This window comes from Scatophagus argus, chromosome 21, assembly GCF_020382885.2.
Source record: "Scatophagus argus isolate fScaArg1 chromosome 21, fScaArg1.pri, whole genome shotgun sequence".
Taxonomy (NCBI): Eukaryota; Metazoa; Chordata; class Actinopteri; family Scatophagidae; genus Scatophagus; species Scatophagus argus.
Window position 1 is genome coordinate 13,452,098 of NC_058513.1, and position 22,089 is coordinate 13,474,186.

Consider the following 22,089-nt stretch of genomic DNA (forward strand, 5'->3'; position numbering starts at 1 on the left):
AATTCCCATCAAACCTGTCGCAGGATGATGACGCAAGACAGAATTTTCACGAAGGTTGCTGAACACTTGCGTCAGAAACTTGCGCACTTATTTCTGGAAAGGTGAACGACGAGCCTTGCTCCTCGGTATGTAATGTTAATTTTGAACAATTTTTCCTGAAATTACCAGTCACGCACCAGAAAATTAGATGTTAATGGTTAAAGTTAATTGAATTATCAAGACTAAACACCGATAGCCACCAACGACTTTATAACGAGTCAGTATTTAATGTTACGTAGTTGTGTGCTGTTAGCTAACGTCAGGTAGCTTAGTCAACTCGCTTGACATGTTATGATATGAAAGCTTATTGTCTTTACTGTGTGGCCAGTGTTAATACGACAATGCGATACCTAACTGGCTGCATGACTTTCATCGCAATAAATTAACTGTTTGTCCCAACTTTACGTTACGTCCCTCGACAGTCTGTCAGTTACTGTACCTGCTGTTCTGTTTATCTGTCACACCGATTCAGGATAAAACATTGTGATCATGCTGGTGGCAAGGTTGGCGTGCCTGAGGAGTCTTCCTCTTGCTGGGCTTCGTCCTGTCCTCTCGCAGGGCTCCCCGGCGCTGAGGGCCCCCATCTTGAAGACTTGTCCTCCCCTGCTCAGGCCCCAACAGGTACTGTCAATGGCTGTCCTACATTTCTTTAAGCTTTCTGATTGCTGCATTCGCTTTTCATTATGAACCCACATGTACCACACACATGCAAGTACTATTACTATATACCACTAAGACTAACTCTTACTAATCTTGAGTCTTAACATGAGATAACAGATAGTGGCTATTGGATGTAAACACACACACCAGATCATAGGGGGGCTGTCATCGGCCAAAATCGTGTGGCTTATTCCCTGACTGTCTTTAGTTTGTTAATGATTGGTGAACTCCTAGACATTAAATCCACAACAGCAGTTTGTGTTGAGTTTATTTTTCGTTCACCAGGGCTTTGCCTCTAAGACCAGATTTGGTTTCCGCCGCGGGAGAACAACCAGAGACCAACTCCAAGAGGCAGCTTTTGAGCCAGCGACAGATACTGCCATTAAAAGTAATCACTATTACATTTACTAGTTAAATAAACTTTTGCACACTGTTGCTTATGCTGTCCAGTCTCAGTCAAGCCACAGTTGTGCCAAAATGAGCTCACAGTTTGGAGCGTTCTTTGATGACTAAATTGCCATGTGTGTGACTAAAGTAATTGTGATTTTGCCCTCAGTTGACAGCATGGCAAAAATGTTTCTGGCTGGATCTGCAGCAGTTGGCCTTGGAGCTCTGTGCTACTATGGACTTGGCATGTCAAGTGAAATCGGTGCCATTGAGAAAGCAGTGTGAGTAACAGCTTTTTGTATCGGCAGCTCTTTCATTTTGTTTTGAAGGACAGGTCTGTAGAAAGTGTTTATTTTTTTAGCCCCCTAAGAATGCTCCATATTTACCTGACTCTTCCCTTTCTGTGCAGGATCTGGCCCGAGTATGTGAAGAACAGAATCCACTCCACCTACATGTACTTTGCAGGCAGTGTTGGACTGACTGCTTTGTCAGCTGTAGCAGTGAGCAGGACCCCAGCACTTATGGGTCTGATGATGAGAGGATCCTGGCTGGTAAGCTTCACGACTCAAGTGAAGTGTGAAAGTGAACTGCAGCATTTATTTTCAAATTAAACTGAACATTACTACACCATGGAGCTGGTTTAGTCATAAACCTATTTTACATTTTAGGTGTATTTGATTGCCTTATGTTTTTTCTAATCCAGGCTATTGGAGCAACTTTCGCGGCTATGATTGGTGCCGGCATGCTGGTCAGGTCCATTTCATATGAGCACAGCCCAGTGCCCAAACACCTCTCTTGGATGTTACATGCAGGTTTGGATGATAGTGTCTAGTGGAATATTACTGTTCTGTTGTTGTCCAAGCACGCCCCGTTATTTCTGTTATGTAGTTGCCTGAATTGAACAATAGAGGGCGGTCATGTAAAAGCTCAGAGTAACAGCAGATATTGTATTTGAAACTAGCACAGTACATCTAGACCAGGCATGTCAAACTGGTCCACAGGGGGGCCGGTGTGGCTGCAGGTTTTCTTTCCAACCAAGTAGCAGCACACCAGACTTGACTCATTTAATCAACTGATCTCCGTCTTCAGACAGTTGATTGGTCAAACGGTGTGCTCTTGGTTGGTTGGCACAAAAACCTGCAGCCACACCAGCCCTCCTGTGGACCAGTTTGACATATGTGATCTAGACGTATGGCTCAGGCCTTGAATGCGGTATTCACTTATGTTTTTGCTTTCTGTATTGACAAGGTGTGATGGGTGCCGTCATCGCTCCCCTCACTCTCCTGGGGGGACCTCTGATGTTGAGGGCTGCCTGGTACACAGCAGGCATTGTGGGAGGTCTGTCTACTGTGGCCATGTGTGCCCCAAGTGAGAAGTTTCTCAATCTAGGAGGGCCGTTGGCCGTGGGCTTTGGAGTCGTCTTTGCTTCCTCTATTGGTTAGTACAGTGCATTTTCACTTCATGAGCCCTGTCTCAGGAACACTACACATTGTACAAAATGCCACGACTTAAAAACTACTACTGAGCGCATGTTCGAGTAAACCATGTTTTTACCGTGATGATGTCCCTGTGGTGCCATGTAAGAAACTTCACTTCTCAAGATAAAAATCCATCCACCCGGTTGATTTGGTTTACATAACACAATGGGAGAATATCTGCATTCTGCATGAATTCATTTGCATTAACCGCAGACATTAACTGGTGTCAAATGACACATCATTTAATCTTGTTTTGATCATGCCACATGTTGTAGTACAAGCAAGCATTCTTGAATTCTACCAAAGAATTTCATACTATAAAATAAATGAGGCAGTGCGGTCAATGTAATGAGAAATTAAAAGTAAAGACTTTCTCAGTTGGACTTTCCTATGTGTGTGCTTGTCAGATAGTGTAACAGCACTTTATGTATCAGTTCAACAAATTTATGAGAAAATTAATTTGGTATTAGCTATGGATGGAAATCTGCCAGACCAACTGCCACTGCAATGGCTCAATACGTAACAACTGTAGGAGTATATATGTTCACATATGTATGGATTTGTTAATAAATTTGATTAATTAAAATTATTTTAGTTAATAAGTCAAAATTAAGTATTGTGCCATGCAGCTAAACATCTCAATAGTTTTAGGAAGGTAGCTGATCTGTCACATATATTTAAATGACTGGCTAATAATTACTTGGGTATGTATGCTGTCACTCTGAATCTATGGCTGTCCTGTCCTCCTCAGGATCAATGTTCCTGCCGCCCACCTCAGCATTCGGAGCAGGCCTGTACTCAGTGGCCATCTATGGAGGCCTGGTCCTGTTCAGCATGTTCCTCCTCTATGATACACAGAAGGTCATCAAGAGGGCAGAGACATATCCACTCTACGGTGTACAGAAATATGACCCCATTAACGCGTAAGTCACTCGAGGCAATACTCAAGTAGGCTTTTAAAGCAAGTTTCTGCAGACTGATGTCAGTGGTGGGCAAAGATATGGATCTCATAGTCTTTTGAATCCTGCAGGTGTATGGGGATTTACATGGACACGCTGAACATCTTCATGAGGCTGGTGATGATCCTGGCCAACGGCGGCGGCAGCAGAAGGAAGTAAAGGGCGGTTTGGACTTTAGCTTTTGTTTCACCTTCCACGGAGCTAAACCAAATCGTGTTTTATTAATAGCAGCATATGCCAGATGTTATCACTTAGTGACAAGTCTCATCTAACTGGTAAATAAACATGAATGCTTTGTAACTGTGCGAAGAGGTGGATTGCACAGGAAAAGTTGAGAGCTCTTACCTTGATTGTGGAAGTATCTTGTTTATCCCGGGGGTTACAGACAGGTTATAGCTGTCTGTCAGCATCATTTCGCCTGCCCCAGATGTCCTCACTTTTCTCTTTGTTTTATATTTATTTCCACTGGCTGGTATTTCTGTTTCTAATAAGAATCAAAGTTCAAGAATAATTGAAATATGCATAGAGTGGTCCAGACTTACAGTACCATAAATGACAGTGTTGTATGCACTTCTGTGCTGGATTAAACAGGTTCACACTAGTACATACATTTCTGAAAAAATGTACAGTAATTTCAACGACAAAATCACTCAATAAACAAGTCAAACAGGTCAGATTGTTGTCACTCTTCTAAATTTGTCTGTTCGGTCTGAGAATGAATTCATTTGCATGAATTACAGAAGTTAAATAGTGTCAAGTGATGCGTTGCTAAATCTGATGATCATGGCACTTGCTGAAATACAAGAATACATTTTCTATTCTGATTGCACAGGCTTGAATTCTACTAATGAATGTCATATTTACAATAAAACTGAGGTTAATTGTACGATCCCAGTACCAAAAAATGTAAAAATCTAAATAAGAACAATGCAATGATTTGTAAATCCTTTTGACCCATATTCTGTTGATTACAGTACAACAACATGCTACTTAAGGTTCAATCTGTTAAACTCTATTGTCTTTTTGTAAACACTCAAAATTTTTATGTCACAGTAGAAAAGCCATATTATTAATCCTGAGTCCTGTTTGGTTGCCTCAGTGTCACAGTCCTGGTTTTGTGCATGCTGGCTCGCTGTCACGACTTCCTCAGACACTTGGAGACACAAAGTCTTTGTTTATGTTACGTGTGATGTGCTTTTGCTGCTGTAGCAAGTGAAAATAATGCGTAAATTGCCTATTGTCAAAAAAATTAAATTAGATATTTTTGTCTTCATAAACATAAATGAAAGTATGTTTATCTGCTGTCACCTTTCAGTGTAATACATTTTGGGTGCTTTAATATGAGGATAAGTCCTATACTATATTATAGTATGACCTTGTGGTCTAATAAGTTTAGGGGGTAGTGGTTCTTGTAAGTTCTAATTAAATCAATTATTACACTTTTTTTTCCTGGTTAGTATTCTTTTTGGAAAGCCACACCACGGACCAATAAATTACCATAAATTTGCATTGACCCTGGTTAATAACTGAGGTTTAGGTGTATCCACAAACCACCAGCAGTATCTAAAATCAGTGTGATGAAATGTTGGTGTTACTTTTTTTCCACTGTTGCCACTAAACAAACCAAAACTTACATATTTTAACATTTGCCACTCGCTCTCTGCAGCCATGAGGGACCAGCGGGGGTCCACCTTGTATTTGCAGATAAACACTCAGTGTGTAGCAGCAGATGACAAAGGCTTAGCGTAGTAATCCTCTTGTCCACCATCTGGCTGCTCCTCTAAAATTAAACCTTCCAAACCAGGGCACTTGCAACAGATGCTAACATCTGTAAATGTGCAGGTGCTTCATTAAAGCACATACACGTGGAGCACATGGCTGCACAGCAGTGTTTCAATCTCTCAGATAATGTTCACGTTTAGGACACATATGATTCATACATACTGTGTATCAAAAAAGCCTGCAGATGGGAGGGATAAAGAGGGCAATAATGGATGAGATTGGGGAAAGCTTCTGCATGTGGAGATCTGGCATTATTGGGGATAAAAGTTGCTTTCTGTCTGTCCTTTTCAGATTGATGACCAATATTTGGTTGGGGTCCAAGGTTTTCACTGCTTAACGTAGGCTTGACGTGCTGTGTGAGAGAGAGAAAGATAGAGAGGGAGAGACTTTAAGCGAATTCAGAGGACAGTCAATCCATGCAATGCGCTATTATGCGTAGACTTTCAGCAATTTATAATAACTCAGTCCTCACCTCTTGTTGTTCTTTTTCTCTTCCATAATCACACACCTAAGGTGTTTTCATGTTATCTCAAACCTCTTGGCCAGTACAGGGGTTAAAGCTGTAGGGCTTTAGCTGCATAGTTTTTTTAGTTCATTTTAAGATTGAACACCTTGATCCAGAGTGTACTAAACTTTTTGAAATTTCCTTTTGGGACAAAATTTTGTGTATTTCATACAGACATTCATGGTTCTAAGACAATGATCTAATGACTTTTGCAATCCCCTAACTTCCTTTAGCGCCGTTATGAGGTTGACCTTTGCGGGTTTAACTGAAATGCCTTGATTACTGACAAATTGACATCTAAGTATTAGCAGACAAGTGAGTTACTGACAAAGTGTATGGAGAGGGTAGTCAGTACACATCTCCCTCCATCTATAGCACAACACAGTTGTTTATAAAACCATAGAGGGACTGAGGATGAGTTTGTTCAACATGGCTGCCTGTCACCTGTGAGAATAACATACACCTTATATGCTGATTTTACTTTGGCTTTTAACACAATGAAAATTCAAGTAGTCTTGCAACAGTCTTCTGCTTTAGTTCTGTGTTGCACTTTCAAAACTGGCATTTAATTTCTTTTCCTGTATTATTGATGTAGGCTCACTTCTACTTTAACTGAGTATTTTTTTTCACTTTACTTTATTCTTCATAAATATCATAATTTAAAAATAAACTACTCCACGACTTCTACTTCTCTACTCTCACTTTTTATCCCACTACATATAAATCACTTCTTTGCAGAATCAGATGTGAAAATCCCTGTGATTAACTTATGAAATATGCTTTCTTATTATAAAAGGAAGCACCCAAAAGTGAGAAAGTAGTCAGCTCCACCTCAGCCAATTACAGCGTTACATGTCAGTGAATTAGTAAAACTAATCCAGTATTAAAATCCATATTATGACAATCTAAAAGGGGACATTCAGCTTAATGTGTACTTGTACCTTCAATACATAAGTATATTTAATACTCAATAATATACATTTTTTAAATTTTGAATATACACATAAGTGTTCTGCCTTAAATCTCAAGTATTCAGTGACATTAAGTCTTGGGTCTTCTCTGCACTACAGTCCTAAGCTCTGAGCAGTCCATGGATTTTGTGTTTATTTTAGTAAACAGAGCAGATTTACCATTGGCTGCAAACCAGTAAGATGCATGAGTGTGTCACTGAACGTCAGACACTATTTTTATACCTGTGAATACAGGAAGTGCACAAGTCTGCACCTCTAAGCGACTAAATCAGTACACCTCGCTGAAACGTGCCCTCGCGGACAAACATGCACTCGCATGACACCTGCATCTAAGCGGATCTGATTTTTTTGAGAAAGGTGCAAAACTCTCCCATGGCCAAAGTAGGATTCATGTTCAGAAATAAAAAGTATGACGTTCTTGACCACGTCAGATACGGGCAGAGTTGCAAGATCAAAACATCATACTCAGTTTTCCACTTTGGCCTTCAGAGATTGTCACTTTTTTCCCCGTCTTTTTATGTTTTCATCAGAACAGCTTTTTATTTCTCGGTCGTGTCTCTCAGAATTTGAGAGATAAGCTGCAAGTGATTCATACCAGGAGGATTTCTTACCACTTTGTGCTTAGTGGCAAACATCTCTGGCAAAACGACATGCGCACATTAAGCTGAGCGAAAATTACCAAGTTAAGTCAAACAATGCTCACTGAAAAATACTGTTTGTAAAAGCCTGGCTTTGTGTCCTGACATCACAAGGTTTCCTGGGGGAAAGTGGACTGTAAAGTCTAAAGAAAGCCTCTTGGCTATAAATGCATCACAGATCCACAAGTGCAGCTGAGGCTCGTGTTGGTCAGTAAGCTGCCAAGGAGAGCAGCCACGGGAAGCTTAGGCCAGTGGGACTCGCTACATGTGACTTGGTGGAACCACTTAAAATACCAGTGAGAGGAGCCAGATGTGCAATTTGTCCATACAAATAAGCAAACAGAAATGAATGTGCAGCACATGACAGAAAGGGTGTTTGTGTGAGGTTTTAGTACTCAATGCACCCCTGGTTCAAAAGTCTAAAGTATATGATGTCACAAAGTCTTGATTGATGATACACTGTCGCATGTGTGAAGAGGTGTGATGATCACACCATATTGTGCGAATTCTCTCTTCCCTCCTCGTGTAGTATTTCGGGAGAAACTGGAGTGAGAGCATTGTGGTAGGAGATGTCTGCGGAGGGAAGGGATGCGTCACTGGATTAGTGCCTGAGAATCTGTCCCAGCCTCTTCCTCCTGAGCTGCTGAGACGCCTCCAGAAGGACTCGACAGTCCCTGCTCGCTTTCCCTCCACCAAGCCTTCCACATGAGCCAGCCGAGCTTTGCCTCCCCACCAGGATGAAGAAAGAAAAGAAAACACATGCTTTACTGTTTGTCCTCCTAATTCACTTCGGCTTCGGTAAGGCTCTGATTTTCATATTTTATTTCTTTTGCTCTTTGTGTGTGTGGCTAAGACTTCTTGCCTTGCTCTTATCTTGTTAATCCTCTAACACCCAGAGGGCATGTCCATCTTAGCTTGGACTGTTCATGCTGCCTGCACCTCATGGTTAAAGGTGTATTTGTATGTTTGTGTTGAGATAGTGGAAACTCAAATGTGCCTATATTTATAATTCTTCTCCATCATCTTCCTCCTCCCTGCTTTCGTTTCCTGCCCGTTTTAGCCAGTGAGTGCAACAGTAATCATTTAATTACACAAGCATTTCTATTAGAAATGTAACAGAATATATGCAAATTTTCCCAATGTGATATTTTTCAGGTGTTTGCATAATGCACAGTAGCTTACTAACAGGTTTTGACATTATTTTGTCACATCTCTTCTGCTGAAATAACTTGGAGCATGTGTATTTATTTTCCCATAAAGGGCAATCAGACTATGCTCCATATTTCTATGATAATGGCCCCAGCAGTACAAATGGGAACATGGCCTTGTTCAGCATCCCTGAGGATACACCAGTTGGTAAGTGTCATGTGTAACCTAATAGTGACTTTAACAGTCACAGATCTGTTTAAAATGATAGAATGAGATCAAGTTTACTGTGGTTTAAAGCCATTTATTTTACAGGCATAGGTGTAATGATGAAATCATCACACCAGTAATGAAGCTCCGACTAATCACTATAATACCTTTTGGATAGTGACGTACATGAAGACTTACGGGAAGAAAACAATATGGATGGTGGCTCATCTGACCTGATTATTAAACAGCCAGAGTAACGAAGGAGAGGCATTTGTACCTGCACTGCGTGATTTTAAAGAACGTTGAAATTTAAGTGTTTCTTTGTCGTTTTTAGGGACACAAGTGTACATTCTGAATGGCACAGATCCAGAAGGAGATCCAGTACGATATGGTCTGACTTTTGAAAAAGGTTCCAAAGAGTATTTTAGGGTGGACTCCAAATCAGGGAACGTGACTCTAATTCAGGAGCTCGACAGAGAGGTGAGCCTGTTGATGAGGCTCTTATTTTGAAGAGACCTGCTGTAGATTTGTCACCAATGTGGCTCAAAATGACTTTTACCCTTTCTTTGTAGAAACAAGGTGAAATCTCAGTGCTTGTGAGCATAACGGACGGTCGTAACAAGGTACGTTTTTACTGTCGATGTGGTTTATTTTTGTTTGTGCTTTGTCTTCAATCATCTGCATGAATCACACCATTTTTAGTTTCATAAATAAAAGGAATTAAACATTAAAATGAATTCCAATTTGTGCAGCTGTTTTTATTTGCAGCTCAGAATTTGTTTTCTTGTGGTTTTCAGGTTGTTGAGACCGTGAGAGTGTTTGTCACTGATGCCAATGATGAACCACCTGAATTTCAAAACCTGCCTTTCATCATTGATATCCCAGAGGTTCAGTATTTCCCACTGTTACACCAAATACAACAAATTTCAATAAATAATTTCTATAGCTCTTCCTGGACCACAAACAATCTCTAAATCTGCTGACTGAGTCAAACAAATAGAAAAGGATAAAAGGGGTTAAGGTTATAAAACCTTTTGTTTTTTTCCTTTACTAGGATACTGCCCCGGGAAGTAGCATCTACAGAGTCCAAGCAGTGGATAAAGACATGGGCTCCGGGGGCAGCGTCTCATATTATCTACAGGTAACCCCAAAGCTTCATTTTTATGCAGAAATGTTTGTTGAAAAATGTTTTTGCAGCTGAATTAAACCGAGGCTGCCCAGGACTATTCCTCACTAAAATGTAATTTGTGCTTTACTCTATTTCTACACTGGAATTAAGAGGAAAAATCTCATGACTCAGTGACTTCAAGTGACCTTGACAAAAATATTAAAACTATTTTAGGCCTCATTCAGAGCAAATCAGGTATTGTGATGATACAAGTGGGTGTGTCACCACATGAGGCCTTAGTCTTACTGCACACAGTGTCACATAATCACATGTAGAGCTGTTAATAGCTTGGATCTCACCTACACTGGACTTCTTCACTCCTACACACTGAAACAGACTCTGACATCTGCCAACAAGTTTATCCTCTCAGTTCCCCAAACCTTAATTGAAAGCATGAGCAAGCATTTCTTTTCACAGCTTCTAGCTATTTGTATCTCTTTACATTTTCACGTGTACTTTTTATTGATGGTCCTCAATAGTTCGATTAAAACGGCGCAATCATCATCTACATAGTGATACCGTTGACTTGGTATGGCCTTAACACTCTGGGGGTAAGACCAAAGGTTGAGCTGACATCATGAGAGCCATGTGGAGGGTAAGAGAGGGCATCCAAATGATGGGGCTGATTAATCTTGTACCAGAGAGCAGCCTGGAAATGGTGTTACTTTAGTGGATTAAATTTCAATTACATTTGAGCAAGGCACTGAAGGCTTAATAGTGGCTTAGGTTTGGCCTGGGCCAACAGCTGACAGCACAGTAGTTGTTACTGTCCACGTGTCAAAGCTATACTGATGAAAATGTGGTGAAAAATGTCAAGGTTGAAGCGAGGTTAGATTAGGACTGATTAGAAGTGTCTTTGAAATTAGCATGATTGCTCTTCATTGCTAAATTCAAGTAAAAATGAAATGTGTGCTTACTGTTACCTAAGTACAGCTAATTGTATGGCTTTATACATTATCAGACCTCGCCATTTGCCAAGTTTACCATCGATGGGCACAGTGGTATCCTAAGAGTCAAACCTGGTGAGACTTTGGACTACGAGACCACACCCACACACTTTGTTACGGTGGTTGCAAAGGTAAGAGGTCACTGTTGCCCTAAACACACATTCACACTGTGAGCAGCAGGGCTTGCGGATTTATCCATCCTGTGAAATCCATGTGAGAAGTTTCAGATTCGTCCGTGTTGTAGTTTTCAGTTGTGTTGTTCTTGTAAGCTAACATGGCTAGAGAGCAAGACCTGAATTTGAAGCATTAATCAAATCTGAGTGGAGAAAATTTGCGAAAGTACTGGAATTTAACAGTAGCCCCAACAACTTTTCTCCAAGAGGATCACTTTTTGACACCTTTAATCTAGTGGTCCTCCAAATAGAGTCTGTCAGGAAAGTTTTTAATGGGCTGGGATCAACTTCTGAACCATTTTGCACAGGAAACATATAACATAAGCAGAAAGGCAAGGAAGCATAGGAACCCATCTGCTCATGGCCAAATATAACAAAAACTTCAGTCGTGACTAAGCTTTCCACAGTCTCTGTACGTGAAATAAATGGCTATTTGGTGAAGTGTTGACAGTGTTGCTCCCAGTGTGAGTAGTCTGAAGTGTAATCCTTCCATTGTCGGTAATAGCATGATGGAGAGGGCTGATTTTTTTTTCTAGGCACAGCTCTGTGTCTGAGGAATAATAAACAGTGCATACAGCTTCTTAAAAGTGTATACAGCTTCTTAAAAGTGGATTTGATTTGCTCTCACTGAAGCATAATAGCATAATTAACATAGCCATGCAAATAAAGCTAGAGATCCCACTGTTTCCAATTATACTGGATTTGAGATGTTAAATATGGATTAAGAGGTTTATATCCCATTTTTAAACAAATAGGGTTGATATAATCTTATTAACTACCTAATTTTGATTTTGTTTTTATCTTCTACACTGTTTACCTTGTTAACAGAAAAATTCATCAAACCATTTCAAGCTAGACATCTGGTTATACTTTCAGCCAGTAGGAGGCCACTAATCCTATTATATTAATTTATATTTTAAAATCTTTGATGTGGGGGGGCAGCTAACACAAAGATCACACGATGCCTTTGTCTAGCATTGTGTGAGTCCATTAACTGCCAGATATAAAATAAAATGTCCTTTATCAAGACCTTTTTTAAAAAAAAAAAATCATAATTTTAATTCATATAAGCATCATCCAAAGTCTGCGAATGTGTATTACTGTAAACATAAAATGTGCTAACTCTGCCTTTTGCCTGACTCCTTGTTTTCTCAGGACGGAGGTGGAAAATACAAGGGGAAGCACCAGGTGTTGACCTCCACAGCCACCATTACAATCAATTTAATTGATGCCCAAGACATGCCTCCATCCTTCATAGGAACCCCTTACTTTGGCTATGTATACGAAGTCTCAGTTCCTGTAAGTCATCTTCTGTACAGACTGTGAAGGTGATCAAAATCACTGATTTGGTTTACATGCAGGAAATATGAATAAGGTTAATTATACTTGTTTTCCTTTCAGGGTTCTGAAATATTCACTGTGTACGCTAGAGATGGAGATCAAGGAGATCCCAACCCAATACATTACTCCATTATGAATGGTAAGAGCAATGCAATGAGACATAAGATTTGGTCTGGTTTACCGCTTTCAGCTTGTTTATCAGCCACATTTACAGAATTTCTTTCATCACCTCTCAGGTAGTGATGGTGTGTTTGACATAAATAGCACCAGTGGATGCATCACCCTGGCAACTTATCCATCTCTGCTGAAAAACGAATTGTATGAGATTAAAGTGAAGGTAATGATTTTTTTCTCTTTGAGTTCCTCCCCAGATGTTTCTTGAGAATTTAACCCACTGAATGTGTTGACCAATTTTATTTCTCAACCCAGGCCTCTGAGGTAGGACCAAACAATCAACTGCTGGACTACGACGTCACAACAGTGACGGTGCGGGTGGTGGATCTCAACAACCACCCTCCGACATTTTATGGAGAGAACGGCCCACAGAACAAGTTTGAGGTCACCATGTATGAGCATCCCCCTGCAGGGGAGATCCTCAGAGGTTTTAAGATCACCGTCAATGACTCCGATCAGGTAGATTTACTCCCAAATTTCACTTGTGGCTTAGTGACCTTGTCTGTGTGCGCCTGCTGCACATTGAAACATTCATCAAAATCATCATCATTATTCATAACTAACTCAATAATTGTGACAAAAGCTGTTGCTCTCTTAACAAAAAGTGTTTTCATGATTTGTGTTATTTTGTTTAATCCTCTGCTGACAGATACCCCCTCAAAGTACAACGTTGCATAAATATCTGTTAACACAGCCACAAAATATGTACAGTTATGCAACACTACTTAAAAATATTCATGAAGTCTGTTCATTAATTCAACATAAAATGGCATTCATTATGCCATTATGATTATTTTCCCCTTTCTGCCTCAGTGACTCATAAAGCAGTATCTGCCAGAATTTTTTAAAAATCAAACAAGGTTTGCTGAAGCTATCTTGAGTCTGATGAACCAGTTTCTCAACATGAGTTGTCTTGTTTTTCTGGGCAGCTACGTCCTTATCTATTTACTGATTCAAGGTTTCTGCATTTTGCTGTTTATTCTTCCTTGCAGGGTGCAAACGCTAAATTTAAACTGAGACTTGTGGGGCCGAGTCGAGTGCTGCGAGTGGTTCCCCAGACGGTGCTTAATGAAGCACAGGTGACCATCATTGTGGAAGACACATCTGGCATCGACTATGAAAAGGGACCGACCCTTTCTTTCAAGGTTAGTTGTCATATATCACTAAATTGTCAGCGAGTGATATTGGAGTGACGCCAGTATTTAACCTAGCGCTGCAGCTATTTGTTGTCTTCTTTTCTTTGTGAGATGATGAGATGTTCCCTCTGACCATCGGAACAAAACCCAAAGATGTTCATTTTGCAATTATGTAAAAGTTGTATGAGTTGTATAAGTAGCAAACTCCTAGAACTAGCAAATGTTTTGTCAGTCTCGTTTAGTCCAGACTGAAATGTCTCAGTAACTATTGAAAGAATCATGAAATGTTCCACAGACATTCATGGTCCCCGGAGAACAAATCCCACCAACTGTTTTCGTCTAGCAACAGGTTGACGTTTGTGACTCGGAGGAAAATGTCTTATATCGTCTTATGATATCTAAAATTAGTTTTCTTGTTTGTCAATTATTCAACCGTGTTTCTGCAGCTGCTGGCTGTGGAGATCGACACTCCAGAGAGGTTCAGCGCCACAGCTGACATCGTGATCAACCTGCTGGACACAAATGACAACATCCCCAAATTCACGTCCGAGTATTACATCGCCAGGGTCCCTGAGAACTCTCCTGGGGGCTCAAGCGTTGTGTCTGTAACAGTGAGTCCATCAAGATTAAACAAGATTAAACTTTTACCCAACAGAAGTGATTATATAATCCATCAATCCTCCATCAGATGCATATTACTCAGTGCAGTTCATCAGATGAAAGCAGGTTGTGGCCAGACTAAAAATAAAAAACAGTTCCTGGCTTTGTCTTTGTTGGGCCTAGCTATGAAATTCACGTCTGGCGTGTGCTCTGTGTTATACCTCAGGCAGGAGTTTTATTAATAGAAACACTGGCACATGTGTCTATCCACTGTATGTATCCCGTAGCCAAGCAACACGTTCAAGCCACACAGTGTGGAGCATAAAGCTTAATTTTGCCCCAGGGTTAATCATGCTGACCTATACCTCCATCCCCTCTCACCACAGGAGGAGCCTTATAGCCTGCCCCACCCACATGAGCTTAAGACCCTAGCTGGTTATCCTCTAATAAAAAACAAGATCAACAATCTACGGTCACCTTGGTGCAAAAATTGAATTCATTTTATCCGATTATGATCTTGCTTACAAAGTGTACGTTTTTCACACTTTATTGTATGTGCTATAAGTACTGGACTTCTAATCTCTGTCCTGTTTTTTTTTTTTTTAATCCAGGCAAATGATCCAGATTCAGGGCCTTGGGGTGAAGTCAAATACACGATTTATGGATCAGGATCAGATTTGTAAGTGAAAAACCTTTCACTCCTGCCAGGTTAAATTTAGTCAGATCACATACTTAACTCTTGCATTTCCACAGAACACACTGCATTGATTGTTGTTTTATGTGTATTAAGACTCAGCACTTCTCGGGGTGCTCAAACTCACGCAGCAGGACACCAGTCTTGATTCATCTTTTGTCTCTTGCAGTTAGCATGAAGCCAGTTTCACCGGCCCCTCTGCTTCACAAACATCTCGCTCTAAAATGGCTGCAAGATGCTGGTTAATCTCCTAATTGGATTGGAGGTTTAAAAATAGCAAGCCTGGCCCGTCTCACATAGGGAGAGCCAATTAACATGTAATGTGACAGCTGGAGCTACAGACATGGCAACTCTGAAAAGCAGCATGCAGCAAAGGAGAAGTGAGAATTTATGCAAGTCTTCCGGCAGCGACCTGAGTTAATTGTGCGAAAGTTATCAGTTTCAAGGCAACTTGTGAAATTTCACAGTGGAAAACAAGACAGAAAAGATGGCCGAATAAAATGGCAGTAAGCCTAATACTGAACTAGAAAGCACTCAGAACTCAACACAAACCTACAGCAAAGCTGTTGAATTCTCTAAATTTATTTTTGACATTAAAAATACTTATATAGTATAGTATTTATTGTATTAGAATCGACAGAAAACCAAATCAACAAATATTCTTGAAAAAAGATGACAAAATTGGCAGAGATTTTATTGATGTTAGTATCTACTTAACTTTATTTATCCTTAGGGAGAAAAGTCATATTTTACAATACCATAAGGAAGAAAGTGGGAACCAAATAAAAGAAAAAAAGAAAAGAAATTCTACTACTTAAAACAAAACAAATAAAATTTAATTACACCATAGACGGACTAGAGGAGACATTCACTTGTTTTTGTGACATCTTTGTGTGAGACAAATGGTGAAATTTTATATTAACTAAGCGTTCCTCTTCCTGGAAATCAGATTTTTACAGTGAATTATAAAAGTTAATCATGTATTCACAGGAGAGTCACAGGATGTGATGTAAATGTTACTCGTGCTATGAATGAGGACGCAATATTAGAAGCACCTGATGCGCTGGGTTAAAGTGTTTGGTATGGCGTGGACATCTGCTGTGACTCATTCTAACTGTCTGAACTGTTCTGAACCTGCAGGTTTACGATCCACCCGTCATCAGGCCTCATCTCCACGCAGCCGTGGACCAGCCTGGACGCTGAGGTCAGGTCTAAATATAACTTTTACATCAAGGCTGAAGATTCAGAGGGGAAGTACAGCTTGGCTGAAGTCTTTGTCACCGTCCTTGACATGAACGACCACTCACCAGAATTTGATGAAGAACTCCTGGAAAAGACAATGATTATTGGTACACCTGTCAAAGTGGAGGTACAAAACATTAAATCATCCCCCAACCCCCAGCACTGAAAAATTATTTTTAAATCAAAAGATAAATACACTAGCTGTTTGTGATATTTGGAGATTATATGGAAGGCCAGGACTGCAAATATCAAAATAGAATCATCTAAAGTGATTGGAATATTAACGGCCATTTATGTGCATTTTGTATATAACAAAAGTGATAAATTAATGTTAAAAAAAACGTAATGTTAATAATAAAAATTTAGAAAGCAAGCCTTATTCTTTAGAATAATAAAAGCTCAACTGAAAAATAAATCAGTCTGTTCTGTCGCATAACCTGCCATGACTGTAAGGTGAAAACAAAAGTGAAAACTTTGCTTAATATGAATATATTATATGAATATGAAGTTCTGTAATATTTTTCACAAACATAAAGCGAATCATTGAATAAGGCTTTTTCTAAAGTAATTCGTGGAAACCACAGGGTGGGATTAGACAGCCAGTTGCCATTGATCAAAATATGCAGCTGTTTTATGCTATTCTGCTACGCTTTACAGGCAGTGGATGAAGATGCAGAGTCTCCAAACAACGTCATTGAATACTCAATCATGACAGCTGACCCTGACAACGCTTTTGATATCAATGCTGACACTGGGGAGATTAGGCTGAAGCCTTACATCAAGTCCATAGAGATTGTGCAGAACATCACCAAACAGAAGGACTGCAAGTGGTCTGTGGTGGTCCAAGCCAGGGACAGAGGCTCTCCATCCTTCAGCACAACGGCTGTGGTCAATATCGACATCACCGAGGCGGTAAGACCTGCTATGAGGTGCAGCATGCTACAGCGCTCTCCTTTCCATGCCTGAGCTTTAGGCAGCACAAGCTATAGATTAAAGCATTTTAGCATGCGACGACAAGTGTTGTCGCCATGTTACGAAGCTGCTTATTCAGCGTCCTTGTTCAGTCAGTCACATTTCACTGACATCTTTTTTAAAGGATAATGCTGTGTTTCATTTATATGCTTTTGTTATTATCAATAAGTTCCACGAAGAGACAAAAACTAACAATGATTTTAACCCACTAACAAGTGATTTGGGCAATACTGGAGTTTCATGGCACACAGAGGAATAAACCAAATGGCTATGGCTACAGCTAATACACTTTATAGACAAAAGTATTTGGAAACCTGACCATTACACCAACAGGGACTTAAATGAAATTGCATTATATAGACAGCTTTGCAACTATAGCAGCTTCAACTTTTCTCTGAAGGCTTTCCACAAGATTTTGTAGTCTTTCTGTGGGATATTTTGTCCATTCATGCAATAGAGCATTTGTGAGGTCACACACTGATGTTGGACCAAAAGACCTGGCTCGCAATGTTCCAGTTCATCCCAAAGGTGTTGGATAGGGTTGAGGTCAGGACTCTGTGTGGGCCAGTCAAGTTCTTCCACACCAAACTCATCCAACCACGTCTTTATGGAGCTTTGATTTGTGTTCTAGGAGCATAGCGTTGTCTAAAATGTCTTGGTATGCTGAAGCATTAAGATTTCCCTTCACTGGAAGTAAGAGGCTTAGCCCAACTCCTGAAAAATAGCCTCATAAAGAGATTTGTCTGGATACTTTTGTCTATATACCGTATATGCTTTCTAGGTAATATAGAGACAGTCAAGTCAGGCAGCAGCTCTACCTCTAGTCTTGTCTACATTGTTTTACTGCTCCTTCTAGTCCTTCATTTGCATTCTAAACCACTCATGCATGAATTCTGCACAGCTGGAAACTGATTCAACAAAACAACAGTAAAGGGCTTAGCCCAACCCCTGCAAAAAACAAAAACAAACAAACATAAAGAGGTTTGTTTGGATGCTTTTGTCTATATAGTTTACACATTAGTAGGATAAATTCATAGTGGTTTTTGTCTCTTTAGTAAATTTGAAGATATAATCCAGCAGAATTATCCTTTAAAGTTTTCAGTCATTACATAAAGCCATATTTTTCTGATGCTCTGTCTTCACCATGTCTTCATTTCTTCACTCTGCATGATGAGATGACTTCGTGTTTTTGGTGTTGTTTCTGTGTTGTGTATCGTGCATTTCAGGTCAAAGGTCGAATTATTTCATACGTCATGGGCCTCAGCAAGCGTCCGCTGACTGTTTTTGGAATTTTTTTCAGCATTGTTACTTCCCTCATTTTACTTACAATCTGCATATCTACAATACTGTACTGCAGCGCAGTGAAAAAGTCCAGAATCAACCCGGAGAGTAACTATATTAAAGTAGTCCGCAGAATCAAGTGAGAAATACTTAACGCTGGTACTGGTACCTTATTCATCTGTAACCTTTAAAAAGATGTCTATTTTTTTACTAGTTACATAATGTCTGTAAAAGAGTCCTGGAGCACATTTGAAGCAGTTTTTTTTTCTATTTTGCTTTTTATTTATTTGTTATTTGCTAAATGCAATATTTTTTCACTAATTTAGTTTGATTTTGATACCACCAAAACCCCATCTTTGATAATCTAAAATACTTTTTATGTCTAGAACGTGACTGTCAAAGTGACTAAGACGGAGCCTTTTACTTTGGATTTAAACCTGGATTTGCTCACATAATCTCCATTTTCCACACACAAACATGTACTTCACTCCATTTTTTTGTGTTCATGAACTGTCACAGTTCTTGTTCAGCTCTCATCAGTCACATGCCAAAGAGAAATCCTAATGCACAGCACTGCCAGACGCATTCCCAGCAAGTAGTGTTGTACATAGCTGTTAGCTTTGCATCAGCAGTCTGATACTGTAGGAGAGAGGAGGACGAATGACTGAGTGTGAGTGTGGGAGCGTCACATTGTTGGTAGACATGTTGTCTGGGCCTCTTCTGTCAGTGCTTTGCTCATCCATCTCTTGTGCTTGCATGCTTTAGACAAACTCTGCGTGAACACTTGGATTCAGTCCCTTGGACTCGATTTAAACTGTTTTATTTGTGCTCTTTTACAGACTCCTCTCAAGGGGCCTATGGCAGCCTTTTTAATGAAAAGTAGGGACAATCCTATGAAAGCTCTAGGCATGGTCACTGTTATCATTAGCTTACTGGTAGGGATGACGGTCTTGATCTCTACAGCTATGTACATGCGCAACTCAAAGTCAAACAGGATCATGCCGGCACGTCGCATCATTAAGAGGCGACCCAGGGACCAGCAGCCCTGGACTTTCAGGATGCCCATTATCAAATTCAACGACCCTGCAGATAAGTTTGTCATCAACAACCCAGAGAGCGGCCTGCAGAGGGGCACCAGCAGCCCCCGGCCAAAGCCTCCACCCCCCAGCGCTCCTTGTCTGCCCCCTCCACCACCATCTAACGCACGATCGAGTGAGAAGCCCCGGGCGGTCCCAACAATATCTGGTGCTCTGGCCTCCAAAGGCTCCAAGAAAGCTAAACCCAGTCGCCGCAAAGAGGGAAATGTCAGCTCTGCTTTAGTGTCAGAGCTTAAAATGAAGTTGGAGCAGAAAATTATTGAGAGTAACCAAGGTTATTATTAATCACGCAAATGTTTAAGATTCCCTGGTCTGTTCTTTGATGACTCAAATAGTGCAGGAGAGTTGTCACCTGAACCTCATGTGATGATCTGCTAATGTGGGCCCACCTTCAGATTATTTATGAGTGGTATGGGGAGTATTTCAGGAAGGTTTACAGATATTTATGTCTATAAGATGAGATATTAAACATGTGGGCTCCACTGCATCCTCAGCTGACCTGGAGAAAGGGGAGAGCTTGACTCTGTCACCGGTGCAGTCGAAGATAATTCACCACACTGCCATCTTGAGGAGGATTACATCATCTTAACATTTAGAAGCACCAGTGCAAATTGTCCAGGAAGAGGATTACTAAGACTTACTGTGAATACATAAGTTACATAACTTCCTGAAAAGTGTAATGTTCATGACCCTGTAATGTTTTCAACACAAAATTCAGATTTCACCAATTAAATCGTATTAAAATAAAACATTTCTTCTCGCTAACTGGAGCGTGCAGCTGAAAAACACAGTCATGAAAATCAACACTGCATCTTTTAAAGTGCTAAAGGACCCATGTTTTAATATTTTTACTGTGTTGCATCAGCCGCTTGAGCGCTGAGAATTTGCTCTTTTGTATGATTACAATGTGCCACTGTAGGTTTTCACAATAACACAAGTTAACAGAGTTGCTTTTATTTATGAGTGTGTCATTCTAGAAAAATGCTTTTATATAAACACCATGGGTCCATTTTAATGTACAGTATTGTGTTATTTTTATTATTTTGAAAATACATGTATGAAAAAATATCAATATTTACCAGTTGTATCTTGCAGCAGTAAACAAACATAAAGTACAAATGAAACCATCTAACACCGCTAGTCGGACATTGTTACAACAAATTAGTCACATGCTTAAGATTTTCAAGCACAGATAATAATGTATATAACCTACTTGGACATTTCTTTCGTAGATATAGAGTGTGGGTTGAACACACCGTTACTTTCCATGTTACTCTTCAATGCCTTCAAATTTAGGCAAATAAAAATTCTTTAAATGCTGTAATACATATCTTGTATCTGAATATATCATAACTATATTGAATAAGTTGAGATAAACGATACATGTTAAATATAAATTACATTTGCCTGGTCCTACGAAATATCATATTTGTACCGTCTTTGTACTGTCTTGATTTTGAATAAATATTTGAAAATAATTTAGCCTGAGCTTCATTTTGTCCGAAGGCCATATTAATTTAGTTCATCTTAGTTTAGTTGGATAAATGCGTATTTTCTGATCTGAAACACCTCAGTTGAAGTGAGAAAGGAGTGCAATGTTTTCAATGGATGCAAACAAACGGGAAATTAAAGTTAATATTTATGAATAAATATGAATATATGTCAAACGTAAATACAGTTCTGTGCTTTACCAGAGTTATTGTAGTTTCTTTTACTTTCTACTTCTACTTTCTAACAGTAAAACAAATTTTCAGCATATTCAAATATATCTTTTTAAATGTTATGTGGATTTTAATGGATAGAAAGGGAATTACTATTTTAAATTGGACTGAACAATCTAATTGAAATTATAGACAAACCCTCTGTTTAGCTGTACAACTGACGTACGGACACAGTGAGCTCAGAGCTGTCATTAAATGGAAATATCATGTCATGCTGACTAGGATTCAGATAGAAAATCACTTTAATCTGCTTACGAGTGTATGTATAAATGCACGGGAAAACGCTGCTTATGTAACAAATCCTCTGAGTGATTGTACTAAAAAAATCAGAGTATGTCTCAGCATTCATCTTTGACTCCCCTTTAATCCACATCAGACATCAATTCATTCCATTACAAGACAGGAAATCTGGAGTCTGTAAAAAGACAAACAATAATAATAATACTTTAAAAAAAAATCAACATAAAGTGGATAAAATAAAAAATGAACCAACAAAAAATACATATGATTAGAATTTAGTTTGGTGAAAGAACAACAAAATTATATACAAAGTATTCATATTTACATTTTCAGAAATTAGGACTGCCTGTTTTTACATTCAGTATCAAAACAATGATTAAGAACAAAGATGACCACAAGAAATATCAATCAATCAATCAATATCATTTTAGCAAAAAACATTTTGTTGTACATGTACATTAACACAGATAATATGAAACTGTCATAATAAGGAAGAAAGGCATCTCCACTTGGAGCTGATTAATAAAT

The 22,089-nt window shown here is 39.5% G+C and overlaps 2 protein-coding genes across 3 annotated transcripts; both read left to right on the forward strand.

Annotated features, from left to right (window-relative positions):
* Positions 1-4,197, forward strand: ghitm (growth hormone inducible transmembrane protein). The gene is made up of 9 exons (XM_046377922.1): positions 1-125; positions 512-660; positions 985-1,087; positions 1,256-1,367; positions 1,496-1,637; positions 1,790-1,898; positions 2,335-2,523; positions 3,316-3,487; positions 3,595-4,197. Exons 2-9 carry the CDS (start codon positions 529-531, stop codon positions 3,680-3,682), a joined length of 1,047 nt encoding a protein of 348 aa, XP_046233878.1. The 5' UTR covers positions 1-125; positions 512-528; the 3' UTR covers positions 3,683-4,197.
* Positions 4,198-7,786: 3,589 nt separating this feature from the next.
* LOC124053249 (cadherin-related family member 1) lies at positions 7,787-21,110 on the forward strand. 2 transcript variants are annotated; one of them, XM_046378294.1, is made up of 18 exons: positions 7,787-8,217; positions 8,480-8,482; positions 8,680-8,775; positions 9,110-9,255; positions 9,348-9,398; positions 9,573-9,662; positions 9,830-9,916; positions 10,905-11,021; positions 12,219-12,362; positions 12,465-12,543; positions 12,641-12,741; positions 12,834-13,037; positions 13,571-13,723; positions 14,161-14,325; positions 14,926-14,993; positions 16,149-16,377; positions 16,908-17,162; positions 19,343-21,110. In XM_046378294.1, exons 1-18 carry the CDS (start codon positions 8,157-8,159, stop codon positions 19,883-19,885), a joined length of 2,592 nt encoding a protein of 863 aa, XP_046234250.1. In that variant the 5' UTR covers positions 7,787-8,156; the 3' UTR covers positions 19,886-21,110. The 2 variants fall into 2 exon arrangements, with proteins under 2 accessions (XP_046234250.1, XP_046234251.1); XM_046378295.1 differs by lacking the exon at positions 8,480-8,482.
* The last annotated feature ends 979 nt before the right edge of the window (positions 21,111-22,089 follow it).

Excerpts from the sequence above, each read along its gene's own strand:
- LOC124053249 (XM_046378294.1), top strand. The coding sequence starts at position 8,157 with ATGAAGAAAGAAAAGAAAACACATGCTTTACTGTTTGTCCTCCTAATT. Across the intron at positions 13,724-14,160 it reads GACCGACCCTTTCTTTCAAG|CTGCTGGCTGTGGAGATCGA; the intron begins GTTAGTTGTCAT and ends GTGTTTCTGCAG. Across the intron at positions 16,378-16,907 it reads GTACACCTGTCAAAGTGGAG|GCAGTGGATGAAGATGCAGA; the intron begins GTACAAAACATT and ends TACGCTTTACAG.
- ghitm (XM_046377922.1), top strand. The coding sequence starts at position 529 with ATGCTGGTGGCAAGGTTGGCGTGCCTGAGGAGTCTTCCTCTTGCTGGG. Across the intron at positions 1,088-1,255 it reads GACAGATACTGCCATTAAAA|TTGACAGCATGGCAAAAATG; the intron begins GTAATCACTATT and ends TTTTGCCCTCAG. Across the intron at positions 1,638-1,789 it reads TGATGAGAGGATCCTGGCTG|GCTATTGGAGCAACTTTCGC; the intron begins GTAAGCTTCACG and ends TTTCTAATCCAG.